The 20884-nt window shown below is 44.7% G+C and overlaps 1 protein-coding gene across 2 annotated transcripts in view; it reads right to left on the bottom strand.

Annotated features, from left to right (window-relative positions):
* The window catches only part of FAM227A (family with sequence similarity 227 member A), a 166852-nt gene that overhangs the window by 113832 nt on the left and 32136 nt on the right, over nt 1-20884 (bottom strand). For both annotated transcript variants that reach the window (XM_077278628.1, XM_077278627.1), the window contains exon 2: nt 12561-12691. In XM_077278628.1, the coding sequence (XP_077134743.1) occupies nt 12561-12684 (124 nt within the window). In that variant the 5' untranslated portion in view covers nt 12685-12691. The remainder of the gene's footprint in view (nt 1-12560; nt 12692-20884) is intronic.

Below are 20884 nucleotides of genomic sequence, written 5' to 3'. Positions count from 1 at the left end.
GCAAATCAACAATGAAGTCACTGGACAAGGTCTTCGAATCGAGGAACATTTCACTCGCAATGAAGACATGGCTCGAACATAGATTGATATTTTCTGTAGTAACATACGGATGCAAAACCTGGACAATAAAGAAACAAGACAAAAGAAGAATTGACTCCTTCAAATGTGGTGATGGGAGAAGGATGTTATCAATACCATGGATGGCAAGAAAAACAAACTAATCAATGTTGGAACAAATCAAGCTAGACATGTTACTTGAATCAAGGATCACCATGCTATGGTGTTATGCAGGTGGTTGTTGAACCACTGTGCCACAGTCCGGGTACAGCCTTGCTGGGCATAACTAAGCAGACAGACCCCGGAGCCAAAGCAGCTGACCCCAAAGGGGCAGGGAAGCAGGACTGGTCAGGTGCTGGATAGCAGGAGAGATGCAGCTGGTAGACAAATTCTGGATCAGGCACGAGCAGGATAGGTACAGGAATACAGGACAGACTCAGGTACACGATCACCTATGCAGGTTTAGACTGGACAGGTGAGGATAGTGGTATAGGTGCGAACAAGGCGGATCAGGCTCAGGACTGGGTAGTAGGAGGTTAGACTCAGGAACAACTTGCAAAGAGGACGGGCAGGATCAAATGCAGACAGGACGGACAGGATCAGGGAGCACAGGTACAGGGACCTTACAACTAGGTAGGAGGATACACACTGATAACTAAAGTTGCTAAGCCACCTTACAATAGAGGAGGGTGCCTTAAATATCAGGCGTCTCCCAGCTATTGGCTGGGGACATTTTCAGAAGAGTGTGCTGCCCTTTTAAGAGGCAGGGAGCGTGCGCGCACCCCAAGTATACTCCTGGGAGCCTTGCATGCTGTGTGCTCGTCTTGGGAGGAAACAGGTGCTGCAGAAGCATGGACGAGTAAGTGAACATGCCGGAATCCTTGCTGAAAGGAAGAAAGGGACTCATGCAGGGATGCTGGAACTGGTCTAATAGTACCCCCTTATACCAAGATGTTTGCTGCCCCATAGGTCACAATTCGACTGAGTGAAATTCAATTTTTAATCGATTTGCATTTGTCTGATTACATCGCAAGGGTGAGCGATACCTTACGCATATGGTTGTGAATCCACTGTGCTACTGTACGGGGAGAGCCTGGAGGCGCAGAAGTAAGCGACCACCTGGTTCTTCACTAGAGCTCCTGATCGTCTGGTTAGACTTGAACCCAGGTGGATGCCAGATGCTACACCAGGACAGACCCCAGAACAGAGGCAGCTGACCACCTGGATAGCAGGAGGGAAGCGGCTGGTAGACAGATGCTGGATCAGGCATGAGCAGGATAAGTGCAGGAACAGTGGACGGACTCGGTACAGGATCACAGTCAGACTGGACAGGTAAGGACAAGGCGGATCAGGCTCAGGACTAGGTACCGGCAGGACGGAACAGGCAGGCAGACAGGAAGGACAGGAGGAGGGAGAGAGAGAATTTTAATAAGAAAAAAAACAAACCGCAATGCTAACATTTTTGGGAGAATTGTTTTACAGCCTACATTGTGTGTTAAAAATGACCCTGTAATATGATTCTCCTCATCAGTATGATTACAGTGATACCAAACTTGTGCATTTTTTTTCACTAGTTTAGTGGTGAAAAAAGAATCAAATTTGTAAAAAAAAAAAAAAGTTGATTATGTCGTCATTTTCTGAGACCTGTAACGTTTTCATTTTTAGGTCGATGAAGCTGTGTGACGGTTTATTTTTTGTGAGACGAGACAATGTGTTTATTTATACAATTATGGGATAGATATCACATATTGATAACTTTTTAAAGCATTTTTTTGGCATTGTAGCGACCAAAAAAAGGCAATTGTGGCTTTTTTTGCTTTTTTTCTGTTTACGGTGTTTACCAATCGGGTAAATAAATTTTATAATTTAGTAGGTTGGACTTTTTTGGATGTGAAAATACCACATAAATGTATTTTTTATTTTTTTTAACATATTTAGTTTTATTGAGAGAAAATGGGTGTGATTTGAACTTTTTAATTTGTTTTCATATTTTCTATAACTTGTGCCATATACAGCAATACCACAATAATGCAGCATATATTAAGAATCATGGTCTCCATTAGAACCTAGCCACAGGCCGAGTTTCAGTGGAGCCTTGTGATGGTAAGCACGGAGGTATTCAATCCATATCACTCATCGGCACCCTGTGATTGTGTCACGGGGGTACTGATGGGAGCATAGAATGATGTGTCCCCATCTCGGCGCACTGTTAATGCTGCTAACAGACTGACAGCCGCGGCCGTTAGAGGCAGATCATGGCTGTGGCACACAGCCATTATTTGCCCGATATGGGACAGACTCAACCGTGAGCCCGCTTCATACACCTGCACTCGGCTTGTGCTGTACATGTACACCGCGTGTCAGTAAGAGGTTAATATTTTTGCAGGGGAAATAAAGCACTGTATGATTCCCATGTAAACCAATGAGAAATCTGGACCTTAAGTTTATTCAATCAAATTTGGTTTCTGTTTAAAATTATGGAACAAATAGGTTCCTTGGTCCTCAAAGGGTTACTGTCTCCCACATGTGAGGATTTTCATCAGCGTTTCCTCAGTAATAGTATGGTAAATTCAAGAGTGGAACCTACTGTTCATGTTTCAAAGCAATTCTGGGCTTTGGTTTACAAATGCTGTGCGAAATTCTGCTAAAAAGAATGGTGTGTGAATACGGCTTAATCAGCAGGCCTGGGTGTCCTCGAGGGCTTGTCGTAGCCAGTCTTTATTCTGACTTTTAGATGAAGTTCCTAAATTTGAAGATAATCCCAGCAAAACTGTTGCAGAAAAATACCACAGCTGTGTGAACACAGGCTCTGAAACTTTCTGAAAATAAAAGTTTCCCCAGACTAGTCATCTCTCTCCGTATATCACTCCCCTGGGGGCGTGATAACATGATTTGCAAGAGCCGACGTCATCTCCAGCTCGCTGCATATCTCCATCACGTGCGCGGCTTTTCTCGTCCATGACATTGCACCTTTCCTACTTCAGAGGCGCACTCGGCATATGACCTAAAGTGAAGAAGACGGCTTCCAAAGTGAGTAAGAGGTTACTGGGAGGGATAAATTGCATGCTCATGTTATAGTTTGGGTCATCATTTACACCGTGATACCACAGCACTATATATATATAGCTTGAGAAAGGTCCACATCCTGGACTCAAACGTCGCACATGGGCCAATAAACCACTTTTATGTTTTCTATTGGAGTGCTGCCTTCATTTTTCTGGACAATAGCATGAGGTTTGGTATATACCTGGAAGGATTTTTTGCACCCTTTGTTTTCTTTTGGTGCTGCTTTTTGTTTTCTCTCTCTCTCTCTCTCTCTCTCTCTCTCTCTCTCTCTCTCTCTCTCTCTCTCTCTATATATAGCTTAGTTATATTTTATTACTCCTGCCCCCAAAAAAATTTGTGTTGCCACATTCTAAAAGCCATATATCTTAATATATACTTACCTTGTAATGTCTTCACATCCTGTTCCGTCCAGATGTGTCCGGATCCCAGAATTCCAAGTGGCGGAAGTTCACCGACCTCCATATTGGGACACCCAAGTGATGGGTGTCTCAATATGGAAATTGCTGGTGGTACCAGCCTCTTGCGCGGTACCACCAGCGGAACACCGTCGCACCACACACACACTGTATACACCAAACGCACCCCCCCCACACACACACTGTATACGCCGTACCCAGCCTTTTGCATGGTACCACCAGTGCGGAACACCGTCGGAAATGCGCTGCCGCCGGGATCAGCCGAATGATTCACTTACCGCCACCATCTTTGTACAGGAGGAGCGCATGCGGTTTTTAATGTGATCGCCGCTATGTGTCTGCACAAAGATGGTGGCGGTCTGATAACAGAGCACAGACGGGAGAAGTCAACACATGGGGAAAGAGAGAGTGGATAGGTGGGTGAGCACATGGTTGAGAGAGATTCTCAACGCTGCAAAGCCTGCCCCCATCGTGATATTACCGCCCACCTAATGTAAGAGCATCGCGCCTCCATCTAGTCTCTTATATTTTTGATGATGAGTGATGATGATGACTTCTTATGTGAGGACAAACTGCTATAATGTTTGGGCTGGAGACTTTATGTTTGATTTTTATTAAAAAAAATTCAAGGTGATGTGAGCAAAAATAGCTGGTTAAGTGACAAACTTCTTTTAGAGATCTACTCTTATACTACCTCTGGCAAAAATTATGGTATCACCGGCCTTGGAGAATGTTCATTCAGTTGTTTCATTTTGTAGAAAAAAAGCAGATCACAGACATGGCACAAAACTAAAGTAATTTCAAATGGCAATTTTCTGGCTTTAAGAAACACTAAAAGAAATCAAGAACAACAAATGTGGTAGTCAGTAATGGTTACTTTTTTTAACCAAGCATAGGGGAAAAATTATGGAGTCCCTCAATTCTGAGGAAAAAATTATGGAATCACCCTGTAAATTTTCAGAACCAAAACTAACACCTATGTCAAATTAGATCTGCTCGTTAGTCTGCATCTAAAAAGGAGTGATCACACCTTGGAGAGCTGTTGCACCAAGTGGACTGACATGAATCATGGCTCCAACACAAGAGATGTCAATTGAAACAAAGGAGAGGATTATCAAACTCTTAAAAGAGGGTAAATCATCACGCAATGTTGCAAAAGATGTTGGTTGTTCACAGTCAGCTGTGTTATGACCCCAATGGCAGAGGGTCTCAGGAAATAATACCAAGTCTGCAAACACCAAAAAAAACAGCTCATAGGGCAGTGGTAACTGGGCTGACCATATATCTAATCCTAGCACCACAAATAGAAGCAGCCGGGGAACGTGCCTACGTTGGTTCTAGACGTCTCGCGCCAGCCGGAGAACTAACTAACCCTAGAAGGGAAAAGAAAGACCTTTCTTGCCTCCAGAGAAAAGACCCCAAAAGTTGGATACAAGCCCCCAACAAATAATAACGGTGAGGTAAGAGGAAAAGACAAACATAAGCATGAGCTAGGTATTTAGCAAAGAGAGGCCCACTAGCTAATAGCAGAATATAGTAAGATGACTTATATGGTCAGCAAAAACCCTATTAAAATATCCACGCTGGATATTCAAGAACCCCCGAACCGACTAACGGCCGGGGGGAGAACACCAGCCCCCTAGAGCTTCCAGCAAGGTCAGAAATCACATTTAGTACAAGCTGGACAAAAATAGGAGCAAAGCAAATAACTCAAAAAACAAAGAAGCAAGACTTAGCTTAATATTGCAAGAGCCAGGACCAGCAGACAGGAGCAACAGAAGGATCTGATTACAATGATGCCAGGCACTGGACTAAGGATCCAGGAAGTTAATATAGCGACACCCCTGGACTAACGACCCAGGTGAGTTCCAAACTGAAGAAAGACAATCCCAGAGTCATACCACTAGTGACCACAAGAGGGAGCCAAAAGGTCAATTCACAACAGTACCCCCCCCTTAAGGAGGGGTCACCGAACCCTCACCAAGACCACCAGGGCGATCAGGATGAGCAGCGTGAAAGGCACGAACTAAATCGGCCGCATGCACATCAGAGGCAACCACCCAGGAATTATCCTCCTGACCATAGCCCTTCCACTTGACCAGATACTGAAGCCTCCGCCTGGAGAGACGAGAATCCAAGATCTTCTCCACCACGTACTCCAACTCGCCCTCAACCAACACCGGAGCAGGAGGCTCAACAGAAGGAACCACAGGTACAACGTACCGCCGCAACAAAGACCTATGGAACACGTTGTGAATGGCAAACGACACCGGAAGATCCAAGCGAAAGGACACAGGATTAAGAATTTCCAATATCTTGTAAGGACCGATGAAGCGAGGCTTAAATTTAGGAGAGGAGACCTTCATAGGAACAAATCGAGAAGACAGCCATACCAAATCCCCAACACGAAGTCGGGGACCCACACCGCGGCGGCGGTTGGCAAAACGCTGAGCCTTCTCTTGTGACAACTTTAAGTTGTCCACCACATGATTCCAGATCTGCTGCAACCTATCCACCACAGAATCTACCCCAGGACAGTCAGAAGGCTCCACATGTCCCGAGGAAAAACGAGGATGGAAACCAGAGTTGCAGAAAAATGGCGAAACCAATGTAGCGGAACTAGCCCGATTATTAAGGGCAAACTCAGCCAATGGCAAGAAGGTCACCCAATCATCCTGATCCGCAGAAACAAAACACCTCAAATAAGCCTCCAGAGTCTGATTAGTTCGCTCCGTTTGTCCATTAGTCTGAGGATGAAAGGCAGACGAAAACGACAACTCAATGCCCATCCTAGCACAAAAGGATCGCCAGAACCTGGAAACAAACTGGGATCCTCTGTCAGACACAATATTCTCAGGAATGCCGTGTAAACGAACCACATACTGAAAGAACACAGGAACCAGATCGGAAGAGGAAGGCAGCTTAGGCAAAGGTACCAAATGGACCACCTTAGAAAAGCGATCACATACCACCCAGATGACAGACATGCCCTGAGACACCGGGAGATCTGAAATGAAATCCATGGAAATGTGTGTCCAAGGCCTCTTCGGGACAGGCAAGGGCAAGAGCAACCCGCTGGCACGCGAACAGCAAGGCTTAGCTCGAGCACAAGTCCCACAGGACTGCACAAACGACCGCACATCCCGTGACAAGGAAGGCCACCAAAAGGACCTAGCCACCAGATCTCTGGTGCCAAAAATTCCCGGATGCCCTGCCAACACCGAGGAATGAACCTCGGAAATGACTCTGCTGGTCCACTTATCAGGAACAAACAGTCTGTCAGGTGGACAAGAGTCAGGTCTACCAGCCTGAAATCTCTGCAACACACGTCGCAAATCTGGAGAAATGGCTGACAAGATAACTCCCTCTTTAAGAATACCAACAGGTTCTGCGACTCCCGGAGAGTCAGGCACAAAGCTCCTTGAAAGAGCATCAGCCTTCACATTCTTTGAACCTGGTAAATACGAGACCACAAAGTCAAAACGGGAGAAAAATAATGACCAGCGGGCCTGTCTAGGATTCAGGCGTTTAGCAGACTCGAGATACATCAAATTTTTGTGATCAGTCAAGACCACCACACGATGCTTAGCACCCTCGAGTCAATGACGCCACTCCTCAAATGCCCACTTCATGGCCAACAACTCCCGATTGCCAACATCATAATTCCGCTCAGCAGGCGAAAACTTCCTCGAGAAAAAGGCACAAGGTCTCATCACAGAGCAACCAGGGCCTCTCTGCGACAAAACGGCCCCTGCCCCAATCTCAGAAGCATCCACTTCAACCTGAAAGGGAAGTGAGACATCAGGCTGGCACAAAACAGGCGCCGAAGTAAACCGGCGCTTCAACTCCTGGAAAGCCTCCACGGCTGCAGGAGCCCAGTTAGCAACATCAGAACCTTTCTTGGTCATATCCGTCAAAGGTTTAGCAATGCTAGAAAAATTAGCAATAAAACGACGGTAGAAGTTAGCAAAACCCAAGAACTTCTGAAGACTCTTAACTGACGTGGGTTGAGTCCAATCATGAATAGCACGGACCTTGACTGGGTCCATCTCCACTGCAGAAGGGGAAAAAATAAACCCCAAAAAGGGAACCTTCTGTACTCCAAAGAGACATTTTGAGCCCTTGACAAATAAAGCATTCTCACGCAAAACCTGAAACACCATCCTGACCTGCTCTATATGCGAGTCCCAGTCATCAGAAAAAAACAGAATATCATCCAGATAAACGATCATAAATTTATCCAGATACTTCCGGAAAATATCATGCATAAAGGACTGAAACACTGAAGGAGCATTAGAGAGCCCAAAAGGCATCACCAAGTACTCAAAATGACCTTCGGGCGTATTAAACGCGGTTTTCCATTCATCTCCTCGCTTAATGCGCACAAGGTTGTACGCACCACGAAGATCTATCTTGGTGAACCACTTGGCACCTTTAATTCGGGCAAACAAGTCCGACAACAGAGGCAAAGGATACTGAAATTTAACAGTGATTTTATTCAAAAGCCGATAGTCAATACAAGGTCTCAAAGATCCGTCCTTCTTGGCCACAAAAAAGAATCCCGCACCAAGAGGGGAAGAGGAAGGACGGATATGCCCCTTCTCCAGAGATTCCTTGATATACGAACGCATTGCGGTATGCTCAGGTACAGACAGATTAAATAGTCTTCCCTTAGGAAATTTGCTACCTGGGATCAAATCTATGGCACAGTCACAGTCCCTATGAGGAGGCAGAACACTGGACCTGGCCTCGCTGAACACATCCTGATAATCAGACAAATACTCAGGAACTTCCGAAGGAGTAGAGGAAGCAATAGACACCGGCGGGGAATCACCATGAATACCCTGACAGCCCCAACTTGACACAGACATTGCCTTCCAATCCAAAACTGGATTATGAGTCTGTAACCATGGCAACCCCAAAACGACCAAATCATGCATTTTATGCAGAACAAGAAAACGAATCACCTCCCGATGTTCAGGAGTCATGCACATGGTTACCTGTGTCCAAAACTGCGGTTTATTTTCCGCCAATGGCGTAGCATCAATCCCCCTCAGAGGGATAGGATTAACCAACGGCTCAAGAACAAAACCACAGCGCTTGGCAAATGACAGATCCATAAGACTCAGGGCAGCACCTGAATCCACAAACGCCATAACAGGGTAAGAGGACAATGAGCAAATTAAAGTTACAGACAAAATAAATTTAGGTTGCAAATTACCAATGGCGACAGGACTAACAACCCTTGTTAGGCGTTTAGAGCATGCTGATATAACATGTGTAGAATCACCACAGTAAAAACACAACCCATTCTGACGTCTATGATTTTTCCGCTCATTTCTGGTCTGAATTCTATCACATTGCATCAAATCAGGTGTTTGTTTAGACAACACCACCAGAGGATTAGCTGTTTTGCGCTCCCGCAAACGCCAGTCAATTTGAATAGCCAGCGCCATGGAATCATTCAGACTTGTAGGAATGGGGAAACCCACCATCACATTCTTAATGGCTTCAGAAAGGCCATTTCTGAAGTTTGCGGCCAGAGCACACTCATTCCACTGAGTAAGCACGGACCATTTCCGAAATTTTTGGCAATACACTTCAGCTTCATCCTGGCCCTGAGAAATAGCCAGCAAGGCTTTTTCTGCCTGAACCTCAAGATTGGGTTCCTCGTAAAGCAATCCGAGCGCCAGAAAAAACGCATCAATATTCGCCAATGCCGGATCTCCTGGCGCTAGCGAGAAAGCCCAGTCCTGAGGGTCGCCCTGTAAAAAAGAGATAACAATTTTAACTTGCTGAGCTGAGTCTCCAGACGAACGGGGTCTCAGAGATAGAAACAATTTACAATTATCCCTGAAATTCCTAAACTTAAATCGGTCTCCAGAAAACAGTTCAGGAATAGGTATTTTAGGTTCAGACATAGGACTACTGGTAACAAAATCTTGTATGCCTTGCACACGAGCAGCAAGCTGGTCCACACTTGTAATCAAGGTCTGGATATTCATGTCTGCAGCAAGCTCAAGCCACTCAGAGGTAAAGGGGAGGAAGAGAGGAAAAAAAAACAAAAAACTCAGAATTTCCTTTCTTATTATCCCACTTTTGCAATGCATTAAACATTCAATGTTGGGCTGGCATACTGTTATGACCCCAATGGCAGAGGGTCTCAGGAAATAATACCAAGTCTGCAAACACCAAAAAACCAGCTCATAGGGCAGTGGTAACTGGGCTGACCATATATCTAATCCTAGCACCACAAATAGAAGCAGCCGGGGAACGTGCCTACGTTGGTTCTAGACGTCTCGCGCCAGCCGGAGAACTAACTAACCCTAGAAGGGAAAAGAAAGACTTTTCTTGCCTCCAGAGAAAAGACCCCAAAAGTTGGATACAAGCCCCCAACAAATAATAACGGTGAGGTAAGAGGAAAAGACAAACATAAGCATGAGCTAGGTATTTAGCAAAGAGAGGCCCACTAGCTAATAGCAGACTATAGTAAGATGACTTATATGGTCAGCAAAAACCCTATTAAAATATCCACGCTGGATATTCAAGAACCCCCGAACCGACTAACGGCCGGGGGGAGAACACCAGCCCCCTAGAGCTTCCAGCAAGGTCAGAAATCACATTTAGTACAAGCTGGACAAAAATAGGAGCAAAGCAAATAACTAAAAAAACAAAGAAGCAAGACTTAGCTTAATATTGCAAGAGCCAGGACCAGCAGACAGGAGCAACAGAAGGATCTGATTACAACGATGCCAGGCACTGGACTAAGGATCCAGGAAGTTAATATAGCGACACCCCTGGACTAACGACCCAGGTGAGTTCCAAACTGAAGAAAGACAATCCCAGAGTCATACCACTAGTGACCACAAGAGGGAGCCAAAAGGTCAATTCACAACACAGCTGTATCTAAAATCTGGACCAAATATAAATAACATGGGAAGGTTGTTAAAGGCAAACATACTGGTAGACCAAGGAAGACATCAAAGCATCAAGACCGGAAACTTAAAGCAATATGTCTCCAAAACAGGAAATGCACAACAAAACAAACGAGGAAAGAATGGGTGGAAACTGGAGTCAACATCTGTGATCGAACTGTAATAAACCGCCTAAAGGAAATGGGATTTACATACTGAAAAGCTAAACGAAAGCCATTATTAACACCTAAACAGAAAAAAACAAGGTTACAATGGGGTAAGGAAAAGCAATCGTGGACTGTGGATGACTGGATGAAAGTCATATTCAATGATGAATCACGAATCTGCATTGGGCAAGGTGATGATGCTGGAACTTTTGTTTGGTGCCGTTCCAATGAGATTTATAAAGATGACTGACTGAAGAGAACATGCAAATTTCCACAGTCACTAATGATATGGGGCTGCATGTCAGGTAAAGGCACTGGGGAGATGGCTGTCATTATATCTTCAATAAGTGCACAAGTTTATATTGATATTTTGGACAGTTTTCTTATCCCATCAATTGAAAGGATGTTTGTGGATGATGAAATTATTTTTCAAGATGATAATGCATCCTGCCATAGAGCAAAAACTGTGATAATATTCCTTGAAAAAAGACACATAAGGTCAATGTCATGGCCTGCAAATAGTCCGGATCGCAATCCAATTGAAAATCTTTGGTGGAAGCTGAAGAAAATGGTCCATGACAAGGCTCCAACCTGCAAAGCTGATCTGGCAACAGCAATCAGAGAAAGTTGGAGCCAGATTGATGAAGAGTACTGTTTACACTCATTAAGTCCATGCCTCAGAGACTGCAAGCTGTTATAAAAGCCAGAGGTGGTGCAACAAAATACTAGTGACATTTTGGAGTGTTTTTTTGTTTGTTTGTTTTTCATGATTCCATAATTTTTTCCTCAGAATTGAGTGACTACATAATTTTTCCCCTATGGTTGGTTAGAAAAAGTAACCATTACTGACTACCACATTTTTTTGTTCTTGATTTCTTTTAGTGTTTCTTAAAGCCAGAAAATTGCCATTTGAAATTACTTTAGTTTTGTGCCATGTCTGTAATCTGCTTTTTTTTCTACAAAATTAAACAACTGAATGAACATCCTCCAAGGCCGGTGATTCCATAATTTTTGCTATTGTAGATTAGGGGTTGTAGATCAGGTCATTACAGATGTGGCAATGCCACATATATATTTATTTCCCCCCAAAATAAAGGACTTTAAGAGGAAAGAGTTATTTTTTTAATTATTTTTCTAAACTTATATAGGGACAATAAGATTAAGACTATGTGCACACGTTGCGGATTAGGCTTAGGAATTTCTGGTGCGGATTCTGCCTCTCCTGGCAGAAAACGCACCTGCGGTTTTTTGTGCGGTTCTGCAGCTTTTTTTGTGCATTTTTGCTGCGGTTTTCTTGCAGATTTGCTTCGGTTTTTACCCCTGCGGTTTTCTATAATGGAGTGGGTACAAAAACGCTGCAGATTCACAAAAAAGAAGTGACATGCTACTTCTTTTAAACCGTAGCGTTTCCACAGCAGATTTTCCACAAAGTGTGCACAGCATTTTTTTTTTCTCATTGATTTACATTGTACTGTAAATCAATTGCGGATCTGCAGCGTTTCTGCACCTCAAAAAACGCTGCGGATCCGCTGCAAATCCGCAACGTGTGCACATACCCTAACACATAATCTCTCTTCTGTCTGCGCAGGCTGTCGGCTCCAAAACTGGCCCCCTTGTCCTCAATCAGGCTGAATGGAGTCAGAAAGTTCTTAGCAGAATCAGATAGTACTCACCCTCCTCAGGTCCAGTGCCTTCTCTCTGCCATTGCTTCAGTTTCGGTGTTTTGGTTGCAATGGTGACGTCATGTCAATAGCTCACATCACCGCTGCAGCTCATCTTTCAGCTAATTCAGGCGTCATGAGCTGCTGAGCTCAGTGAGCCAAAACACTAAGCCCAGATCAGTGGCACTGGACTTGGTGAGGGTGAGAACTATCTCACTATATTTTACCTGAGTTTTTACAATTTAAAATGTTGCTATAGTAACAATTCTCGAAGGATACAAGTTGAAGATTCGCACACGGCTTTTCGTGCAGTTTCCCTTCTTCTCTCCAGCTCCAAAGGATGTTCTGTCAAGTCTTCCACATAAAGAGCCATAGGGGAATTCAGACGATTGATTAAGTCCATCGTTAAACTAAGAACAGAGAACTAACAGTTAAATGGGATCTATTGAATACACTAAATGTATTGTAAGAATGGCTGCAGAATCATTTTTAAAGTTTTCTTGCATTATATTAATATGAGATGCTAATACCAGGATTGCAGAGTCATTCATTCAATTCCTGTTAGGCCACGTTCTCATATTCAGTATTTGGTCAGTATTTTACATCAGTATTTGTAAGCCAAAACTAGGAGTGGGTGATAAAGACAGAAGTGGTGACGTGTTTCTATTATACTTTTCCTCTGATAGTTCCATTCCTGAATTTGGCTTACAAATATTGGTGGAAAATACTGACCAAATACTGATGTGTGAACGTGGCCTTGTGGTTTAGGCAACATGAATCGAGTGTCAGGTTCCCTTTAATAATGTCTATAGATTGAATTGTGACGGATCAACCTTAAAGGGAACCTGTCACCCCAAAAATCATATATTCGATAAGCCCATCGGCATCAGGGGCTTATCTACAGCATTCTGTAATGCTGTAGATAAGCCCCCGATGTACCCTGAAAGATGAGAAAAAGAGGTTATATTATACTCACCCAGGGGCGGTCCCGCTGCTAGTCCGGTCCGATGGGCGTCGTGGTCCAGTCCAGGCACCTCCCATCTTCTTACGATGACGTCCTCTTCTTGTCTTCACGCTGCGGCTCCAGCACAGGCGTACTTTGTCTGTCCTGTTGAGGGCAGAGCAAAGTACTGCAGGCGCTGGGCCTCTCTGACCTTTCCTGGCGCCTGCGCACTGCAGTACTTTGCTCTGCCCTCAACAGGGTAGACAGAATATGCCTGCACAAGAGCCGCAGCTTGAAGACAAGAAGAGGACGTCATCGTATGAAGATGGGAGGCCCCGGACCGGACCGTGACGCCCATCGGAGTGGGACCGCCCCTGGGTGAGTATAATCTAACCTCTTTTTCTCATCTTTCAGGGTACATCGGGGGCTTATCTACAGCATTCCAGAATGCTATAGATAAGCCCCTGAAGCCGGTGGGCTTAGCTCATCTTTGATTTTGGGGGTGACAGGTTCCCTTTAACCCCTTCACCCCCAAGGGTGGTTTGCACGTTAATGACCAGGCCAATTTTTACAATTCTGACCACTGTCCCTTTATGAGGTTATAACTCTGGAACGCTTCAACGGATCTTGGCGATTCTGACATTGTTTTCTCGTGACATATTGTACTTCATGATAGTGGTAAAATTTCTTCGATATAACTTGCGTTTATTTGTGAAAAAAAACGGATATTTGGCGAAAATTTTGAAAATTTCGCAATTTTCCAACTTTGAATTTTTATGCCCTTAAATCACAGACATTTGTCACGCAAAATACTTAATGTAACATTTCCCACATGTCTACTTTACATCAGCACAATTTTGGAACCAAATTTTTTTTTTGTTAGGGAGTTATAAGGGTTAAAAGTTTACCAGAAATTTCTCATTTTTACAACACCATTTTTTTTTAGGGACCACATCTCATTTGAAGTCATTTTGAGGGGTCTATATGACAGAAAATACCCAAGTGTGACACCATTCTAAAAACTGCACCCCTCAAGGTGCTCAAAACCACATTCAAGAAATTTATTAACCCTTCAAGTGTTTCACAGGAATTTTTGGAATGTTTAAATAAAAATGAACATTTAACTTTTTTTCACACAAAATTTATTTCAGCTCCAATTTGTTTTATTTTACCAAGGGTAACAGGAGAAAATGGACCCCAAAAGTTGTTGTACAATTTGTCCTGAGTACGACGATACCCCATATGTGGGGGTAAACCACTGTTTGGGCGCATAGCAGAGCTCGGAAGGGAGGGAGCGCTATTTTACTTTTCAATGCAAAATTGACTGGAATTGACATGGGACGCCATGTTGCGTTTGGAGAGCCCCTGATGTGCCTAAACATTGAAACCCCCCACAAGTGACACCATTTTGGAAAGTAGACCCCCTAATGAACTTATACAGATGTGTGGTGAGCACTTTGACCCAACAAGTGCTTCACAGAAGTTTATAATGCAGAGCCGTAAAAATAAAAAATCATATTTTTTCACAAAAATGATCTTTTCGCCCCCATTTTTTTTATTTTCCCAAGGGTAAGAGAAGAAATTAGACCACAAAAGTTGTTGTGCAATTTGTCCTGAGTACGACGATACCCCATATGTGGGTGTAAACCATTGTTTGGGCGCAGGGCAGAGCTCGGAAGGGAAGGAGCGCCATTTGACTTTTCAATCCAAAATTGACTGGAATTGAGATGGGACGCCATGTTGCGTTTGGAGAGCCCCTGATGTGCCTAAACATTGAAACCCCCCACAAGTGACACCATTTTGGAAAGTAGGCCTTTTAAGGAACTTATCTAGATGTGTGTTGAGCACTTTGACCCAACAAGTGCTTCACAGAAGTTTATAATGCAGAGCCGTAAAAATATAAAATCATATTTTTTCACAAAAATGATCTTTCGCTCCCATTTTTTTATTTTCCCAAGGGTAAGAAAAGAAATTAGACCACAAAAGTTGTTGTGCAATTTGTCCTGAGTACGACGATACCCCATATGTGGGGGTAAACCACTGTTTGGGCGCATAGCAGAGCTCGGAAGGGAGGGAGCGCTATTTTACTTTTCAATGCAAAATTGACTGGAATTAAGATGGGACGCCATGTTGCGTTTGGAGAGCCCCTGATGTGCCTAAACATTAAAACCCCCCACAAGTGACACCATTTTGGAAAGTAGACCCCCTAAGGAACTTATCTAGATGTGATTTGAGAGCTTTGAACCACCAAGTGTTTCACTACAGTTTATAACGCAGAGCCGTGAAAATAAAAATTCCTCTTTTTTTTCACAGAAATGATTTTTTAGCCCCCAGCTTTGTATTTTTACAAGGGTAACATAATAAATTGGACCCCAAAAGTTGTTGTCCAATTTGTCCTGAGTACGCTGATACCCCATATGTGGGGGGGGAACCACTGTTTGGGCGCATGACAGAGCTCGGAAGGGAAGGAGCGCCATTTGGAATGCAGACTTAAATGGATTGGTCTGCAGGCGTCACGTTGCATTTGCAGAGCCCCTGATGTACCCAAACAGTAGAAACCCCCCACAAGTGACCCCAAATTTAAAACTAGACCTCCCAAGGAACTTATCTAGATGTGTTGTGAGAACTTTGAACCCCCAAGTGTTTCACTACAGTTTATAACGCAGAGCCGTGAAAATAAAAATTCCTCTTTTTTTTCACATAAATGAATTTTTAGCCCCCACCTTTGTATTTTTACAAGGGTAACATAATAAATTGGACCCGAAAAGTTGTTCTCCAATTTGTCCTGAGTACGCTGATACCCCATATGTGAGTGGGAACCACTGTTTGGGCGCATGACAGAGCTCGGAAGGGAAGGAGCGCCATTTGGAATGCAGACTTAAATGGATTGGTCTGCAGGCGTCACATTGCATTTGCAGAGCCCCTGATGTACCCAAACAGTAGAAACCCCCCACAAGTGACCCCAAATTGGAAACTAGACCTCCCAAGGAACTTATCTAGATGTGTTGTGAGAACGTTGAACCCCCAAGTGTTTCACTACAGTTTATAATGCAGAGCCGTGAAAATAAAAATTATTTTTTTTTTCACAAAAATGATTTTTTAGCCCCCAGTTTTGTATTTTCACAAGGGTAACAGGATAAATTGGACCCCAAAAGATGTTGTCCAATTTGTCCTGAGTACGCCGATACTCCATATGTTGGGGTAAACCCCTGTTTGGGTACACGGGAGAGCTCTGAAGGGAAGGAGCACTGTTTTACTTTTTCAACGCAGAATTGTCTGGAATTGAGATCGGATGCCATGTCCCATTTGGAGAGCCCGTGATGTGCCTAAACAGTGGAAACCCCCCAATTATAACTGAAACCCTAATCCAAACACACCCCTTACCCTAATCCCAATGGTAACCCTAACCACACCCCTAACCCTGACACACCCCTAACCCTAATCCCAACCCTATTCCCAACCGTAAATGTAATCCAAACCCTAACCCTAACTTTAGCCCCAACCCTAACTGTAGCCTTAACCCTAGCCCTAACCCTAGCCCTAGCCCTAACCCTAGCAATAACCCTAACCCTAGCCCTAACCCTAGCAATAACCCTAGCAATAACCCTAGCCCTAACCCTAGCAATAACCCTAGCCCTAACCTTAACCCTAGCCCTAACCCTAACCCTAATGGGAAAATGGAAATAAATACATTTTTTTTATTTTTTTATTTTTCCCTAACTAAGGGGGTGATGAAGGGGGGTTTGATTTACTTTTATAGCGGGTTATTTAGCGGATTTTTATGATTGGCAGTCGTCACACACTGAAAGACGCTTTTTATTGCAAAAAATATTTTTTGCGTTACTACATTTTGAGAGCTATAATTTTTCCATATTTGAGTCCACAGAGTCATGTCAGGTCTTGTTTTTTGCGGGACGAGTTGACGTTTTTATTGGTAACATTTTCGGGCACATGACATTTTTTGATCGCTTTTTATTCCGATTTTTGTGAGGCAGAATGACCAAAAACCAGCTATTCATGAATTTCTTTTGGGGGAGGCGTTTATACCGTTCCGCGTTTGGTAAAATTGATAAAGCAGTTTTATTCTTCGGGTCAGTACGATTACAGCGATACCTCATTTATATCATTTTTTTATGTTTTGGCGCTTTTATACGATAAAAGCTATTTTATAGAAAAAATAATTATTTTGGTATCGCTTTATTCTCAGGACTATAACTTTTTTATTTTTTTGCTGATGATGCTGTATGGCGGCTTGTTTTTTGTGGGACAAGATGACGTTTTCAGCAGTACCATGGTTATTTATATCTGTCTTTTTGATCGCGTGTTATTCCACTTTTTGTTCGGCGGTATGATAATAAAGCGTCGTTTTTTGCCTCGTTTTTTTTTTTCTCACGGTGTTTACTGAAGGGGTTAACTAGTGGGGCAGTTTTATAGCTTGGGTCGTTAAAGACGCTGCGATACTAAATATGTGTACTTTTATTGTTTGTTTTTTTTTTAATTTAGATAAAGAAATGTATTTATGGGAATAATATCTTTTTTTTTTTTCTTTATTTAGGAATTTATTTTTTATTTATTTTTTTACACATGTGTAAAAAATTTTGTCCCGGGGGGGGGACATTACAGATCGGTGATCTGACAGTGTGCACAGCACTCTGTCAGATCGGCGATCTGCTGTGCAGGGCTGCAGGCTTACCAAGCGCCTGCTCTGAGCAGGCACTCGGTAAGCCACCTCCCTCCCTGCAGGACCCGGATGCCGCGGCCATCTTGGATCCGGGACCTGCGGCGAGGAGGGAGGTAGGAGACCCTCGGAGCAACGCGATCACATCGCGTTGCTCCGGGGGTCTCAGGGAAGCCCGCAGGGAGCCCCCTCCCTGCGCGATGCTTCCCTATACCGCCAGTACACCGCGATCATGTTTGATCGCGGTGTGCCGGGGGTTAATGTGCCGGGGGCGGTCCGTGACCGCTCCTGGCACATAGTGCCGGATGTCAGCTGCGATATGCAGCTGACACCCGGCCGCGCTCTCCCCGTGAGCGCGGCCGATCGCGTATGACGGTACTATCCCGTCGGTGGTCATACGGGCCCACCCCACCTCGACGGGATAGTACGTCAGATGTCAGAAAGGGGTTAAGGGTAAGTTCACATAAGGCGTTTTTGCTGCGTTTTTTTATGCTGCATTTCTTATGTTAATTTTTAGCTGCTTTTACAGTACCAGCAAAGCCTATGAGATTTCAGAAATCTCATGCACACACATTGGTTTTTTGTATGATCAGTATTTTGTGCTTCGCTGCGTTTTTTGGACATAGAGCATGTCACTTCTTTCAGCGTTTTCCACCCATTGGCTTGAATGGTGAAAAAACGCTGCAAATAGGTTGACTTTTCTTGCAGCGTATTTGCTGCAGAACAGTCAAAGATAGCCGGATGTGACATCACACTCGGCTCTGCTACCTCTAGATGGCAGGCTGCATGGTGCGTCCATACACCCTGTCATCCAGTAGAGTGGACCGGAACTCCATTCACTTGAATGGGGAGCCCGACATTATAGTGTTTGACACGCTGTCATATGCATGACAGCGCGGCAAACACCGCTTCTGATCGGTGGTGAAATCATCCCTGCCAGAGAGCCGCGGTTCCCACACTGTCAGAAGACAGCGGGAGTGTTCAGCTGTGATCTGAGTTATAAACTCACCTCCGGTCACTGGTGTCAGCTGATGGGACTACTGATCCCATCACCTGACACCTACAGCCGCTAATTGCAGAGACAGCAGGAGTGGCAGATTGGAGTATTCATCTGCCGCTCCTGTGCGCTAAATAAATAATAAAAAAAACGGCATGGGTTCACACCTATTTTTGATAACCAGCCAGACAAAACTCACAGCTGGGGGCTGCAACCCCCTGCTGTCACCTTCAGTAAAGGTACCTTCACACGAAGCGACGCTGCAGCGATAGCGACAACGATGCCGATCGCTGCAGCGTCGCTGTTTGATCGCTGGGGAGCTGTCACACAGACCGCTCTCCAGCGACCAACGATGCCGAGGCCCCCGGGTAACCAGGGTAAACATCGGGTTGCTAAGCGCAGGGCCGCGCTTAGTAACCCGATGTTTACCCTGGTTACCAGCGTAAAAGTAAAAAAAACAAACAGTACATACTCACCTGCGTGTCCCCAGCGTCTGCTTCCTGACACTGACTGAGCTCCGGCCCTAACAGCACAGCGGTGACGTCACCGCTGTGCTTTCACTTTCAGTTTAGGGCCGGCGCTCAGTCAGTGTCAGGAAGCAGAGGCTGGGGGACGCGCAGGTGAGTATGTACTGTTTGTTTTTTTTACTTTTACGCTGGTAACCAGGGTAAACATCGGGTTACTAAGCGCGGCCCTGCGCTTGGTAACCCGATGTTTACCCTGGTTACCAGTGTAAAACATCGCTGGTATCGTTGCTTTTGCTTTCAAACACAACGATACACAGCGATCGGACGACCAAATAAAGTTCTGGACTTTATTCAGCGACCAGCGACATCACAGCAGGATCCTGATCGCTGCTGCGTGTCAAACGAAACGATATCGCTAGCGAGGACGCTGCAACGTCACGGATCGCTAGCGATGTCGTTTCGTGTGAAGGTACCTTAAGGCTAGTTATCAAGAATAGAGGGGTCCTAAAGCTTTTTTTTTTAAATAATTTTAAAAAACAGCGTTGGGGTCCCCCCCCCCATTTTTGACAACCAGCCTTGCTAAAGCTCACAGCATGGATATGGCCCCCCAGCCTAAACATAGCAGCCCGCAGCTGCCCAGAAAAGGGCATCTATTAGATGCGCCAATTCTGGCGCTTTGCCCGGCTCTTCCCACTTGCCTTGTAGCGGCGGCAAGTGGGGTAATGAGGGGTTAATGTCAACTTCCTATTGTAAGGTGACATTAAGCTGGCTTAGTAATGGAGATGTGTCAATAAAGGTACCTTCACACTAAGCGACTTTGCAGCGAGAACGACGTCGATCCGTGACGTTGCAGCGTCCTGGATAGCGATCTCGTTGTGTTTGACACGCAGCAGCGATCTGGATCCCGCTGTGATATCGCTGGTCGGAGCTAGAAGTCCAGAACTTTATTTTGTCGCTGATCACCCGCTGTCCATCGCTGGATCGGCGTGTGTGACGCCGATCCAGCGATGTGTTCACTTGTAACCAGGGTAAATATCGGGTTACTAAGCGCAGGGCCGCGCTGAGTAACCCGATATTTACCCTGGTTACCATTGTAAAAGTAAAAAAAACCAAAACACTGAGCAGCAGCGCGTAACCCTGTGGACGCCGGGGGACGTGACAGACATCAGAATGTGAGTATGTAGTGGTTTTTTTTACTTTTACAATGGTAACCAGGGTAAATATCGGGTTACTAAGCGCGGCCCTGCACTTAGTAACCCGATGTTTACCCTGGTTACCCGGGTGCTGCAGGGGGACTTCGGCATCGTTGAAGACAGTTTCAACGATGCCGAAGTTGTTCCCCTGATCGTTGGTCGCTGGAGAGAGCTGTCTGTGTGACAGCTCCCCAGCGACCACACAACGACTTACCAACGATCACGGCCAGGTCGTATCGCTGGTCGTGATCGTTGGTAAGTCGCTTAGTGTAACGGTACCTTAAGACACCTTTCCATTACTAATCCTATAGCAGTTAAAGGGTTA

The sequence above is a fragment of the Ranitomeya variabilis genome, chromosome 8 (assembly GCF_051348905.1).
Source record: "Ranitomeya variabilis isolate aRanVar5 chromosome 8, aRanVar5.hap1, whole genome shotgun sequence".
NCBI classification, from domain to species: Eukaryota; Metazoa; Chordata; class Amphibia; order Anura; family Dendrobatidae; genus Ranitomeya; species Ranitomeya variabilis.
This window is presented reverse-complemented; position numbering and strand designations above follow the sequence as displayed.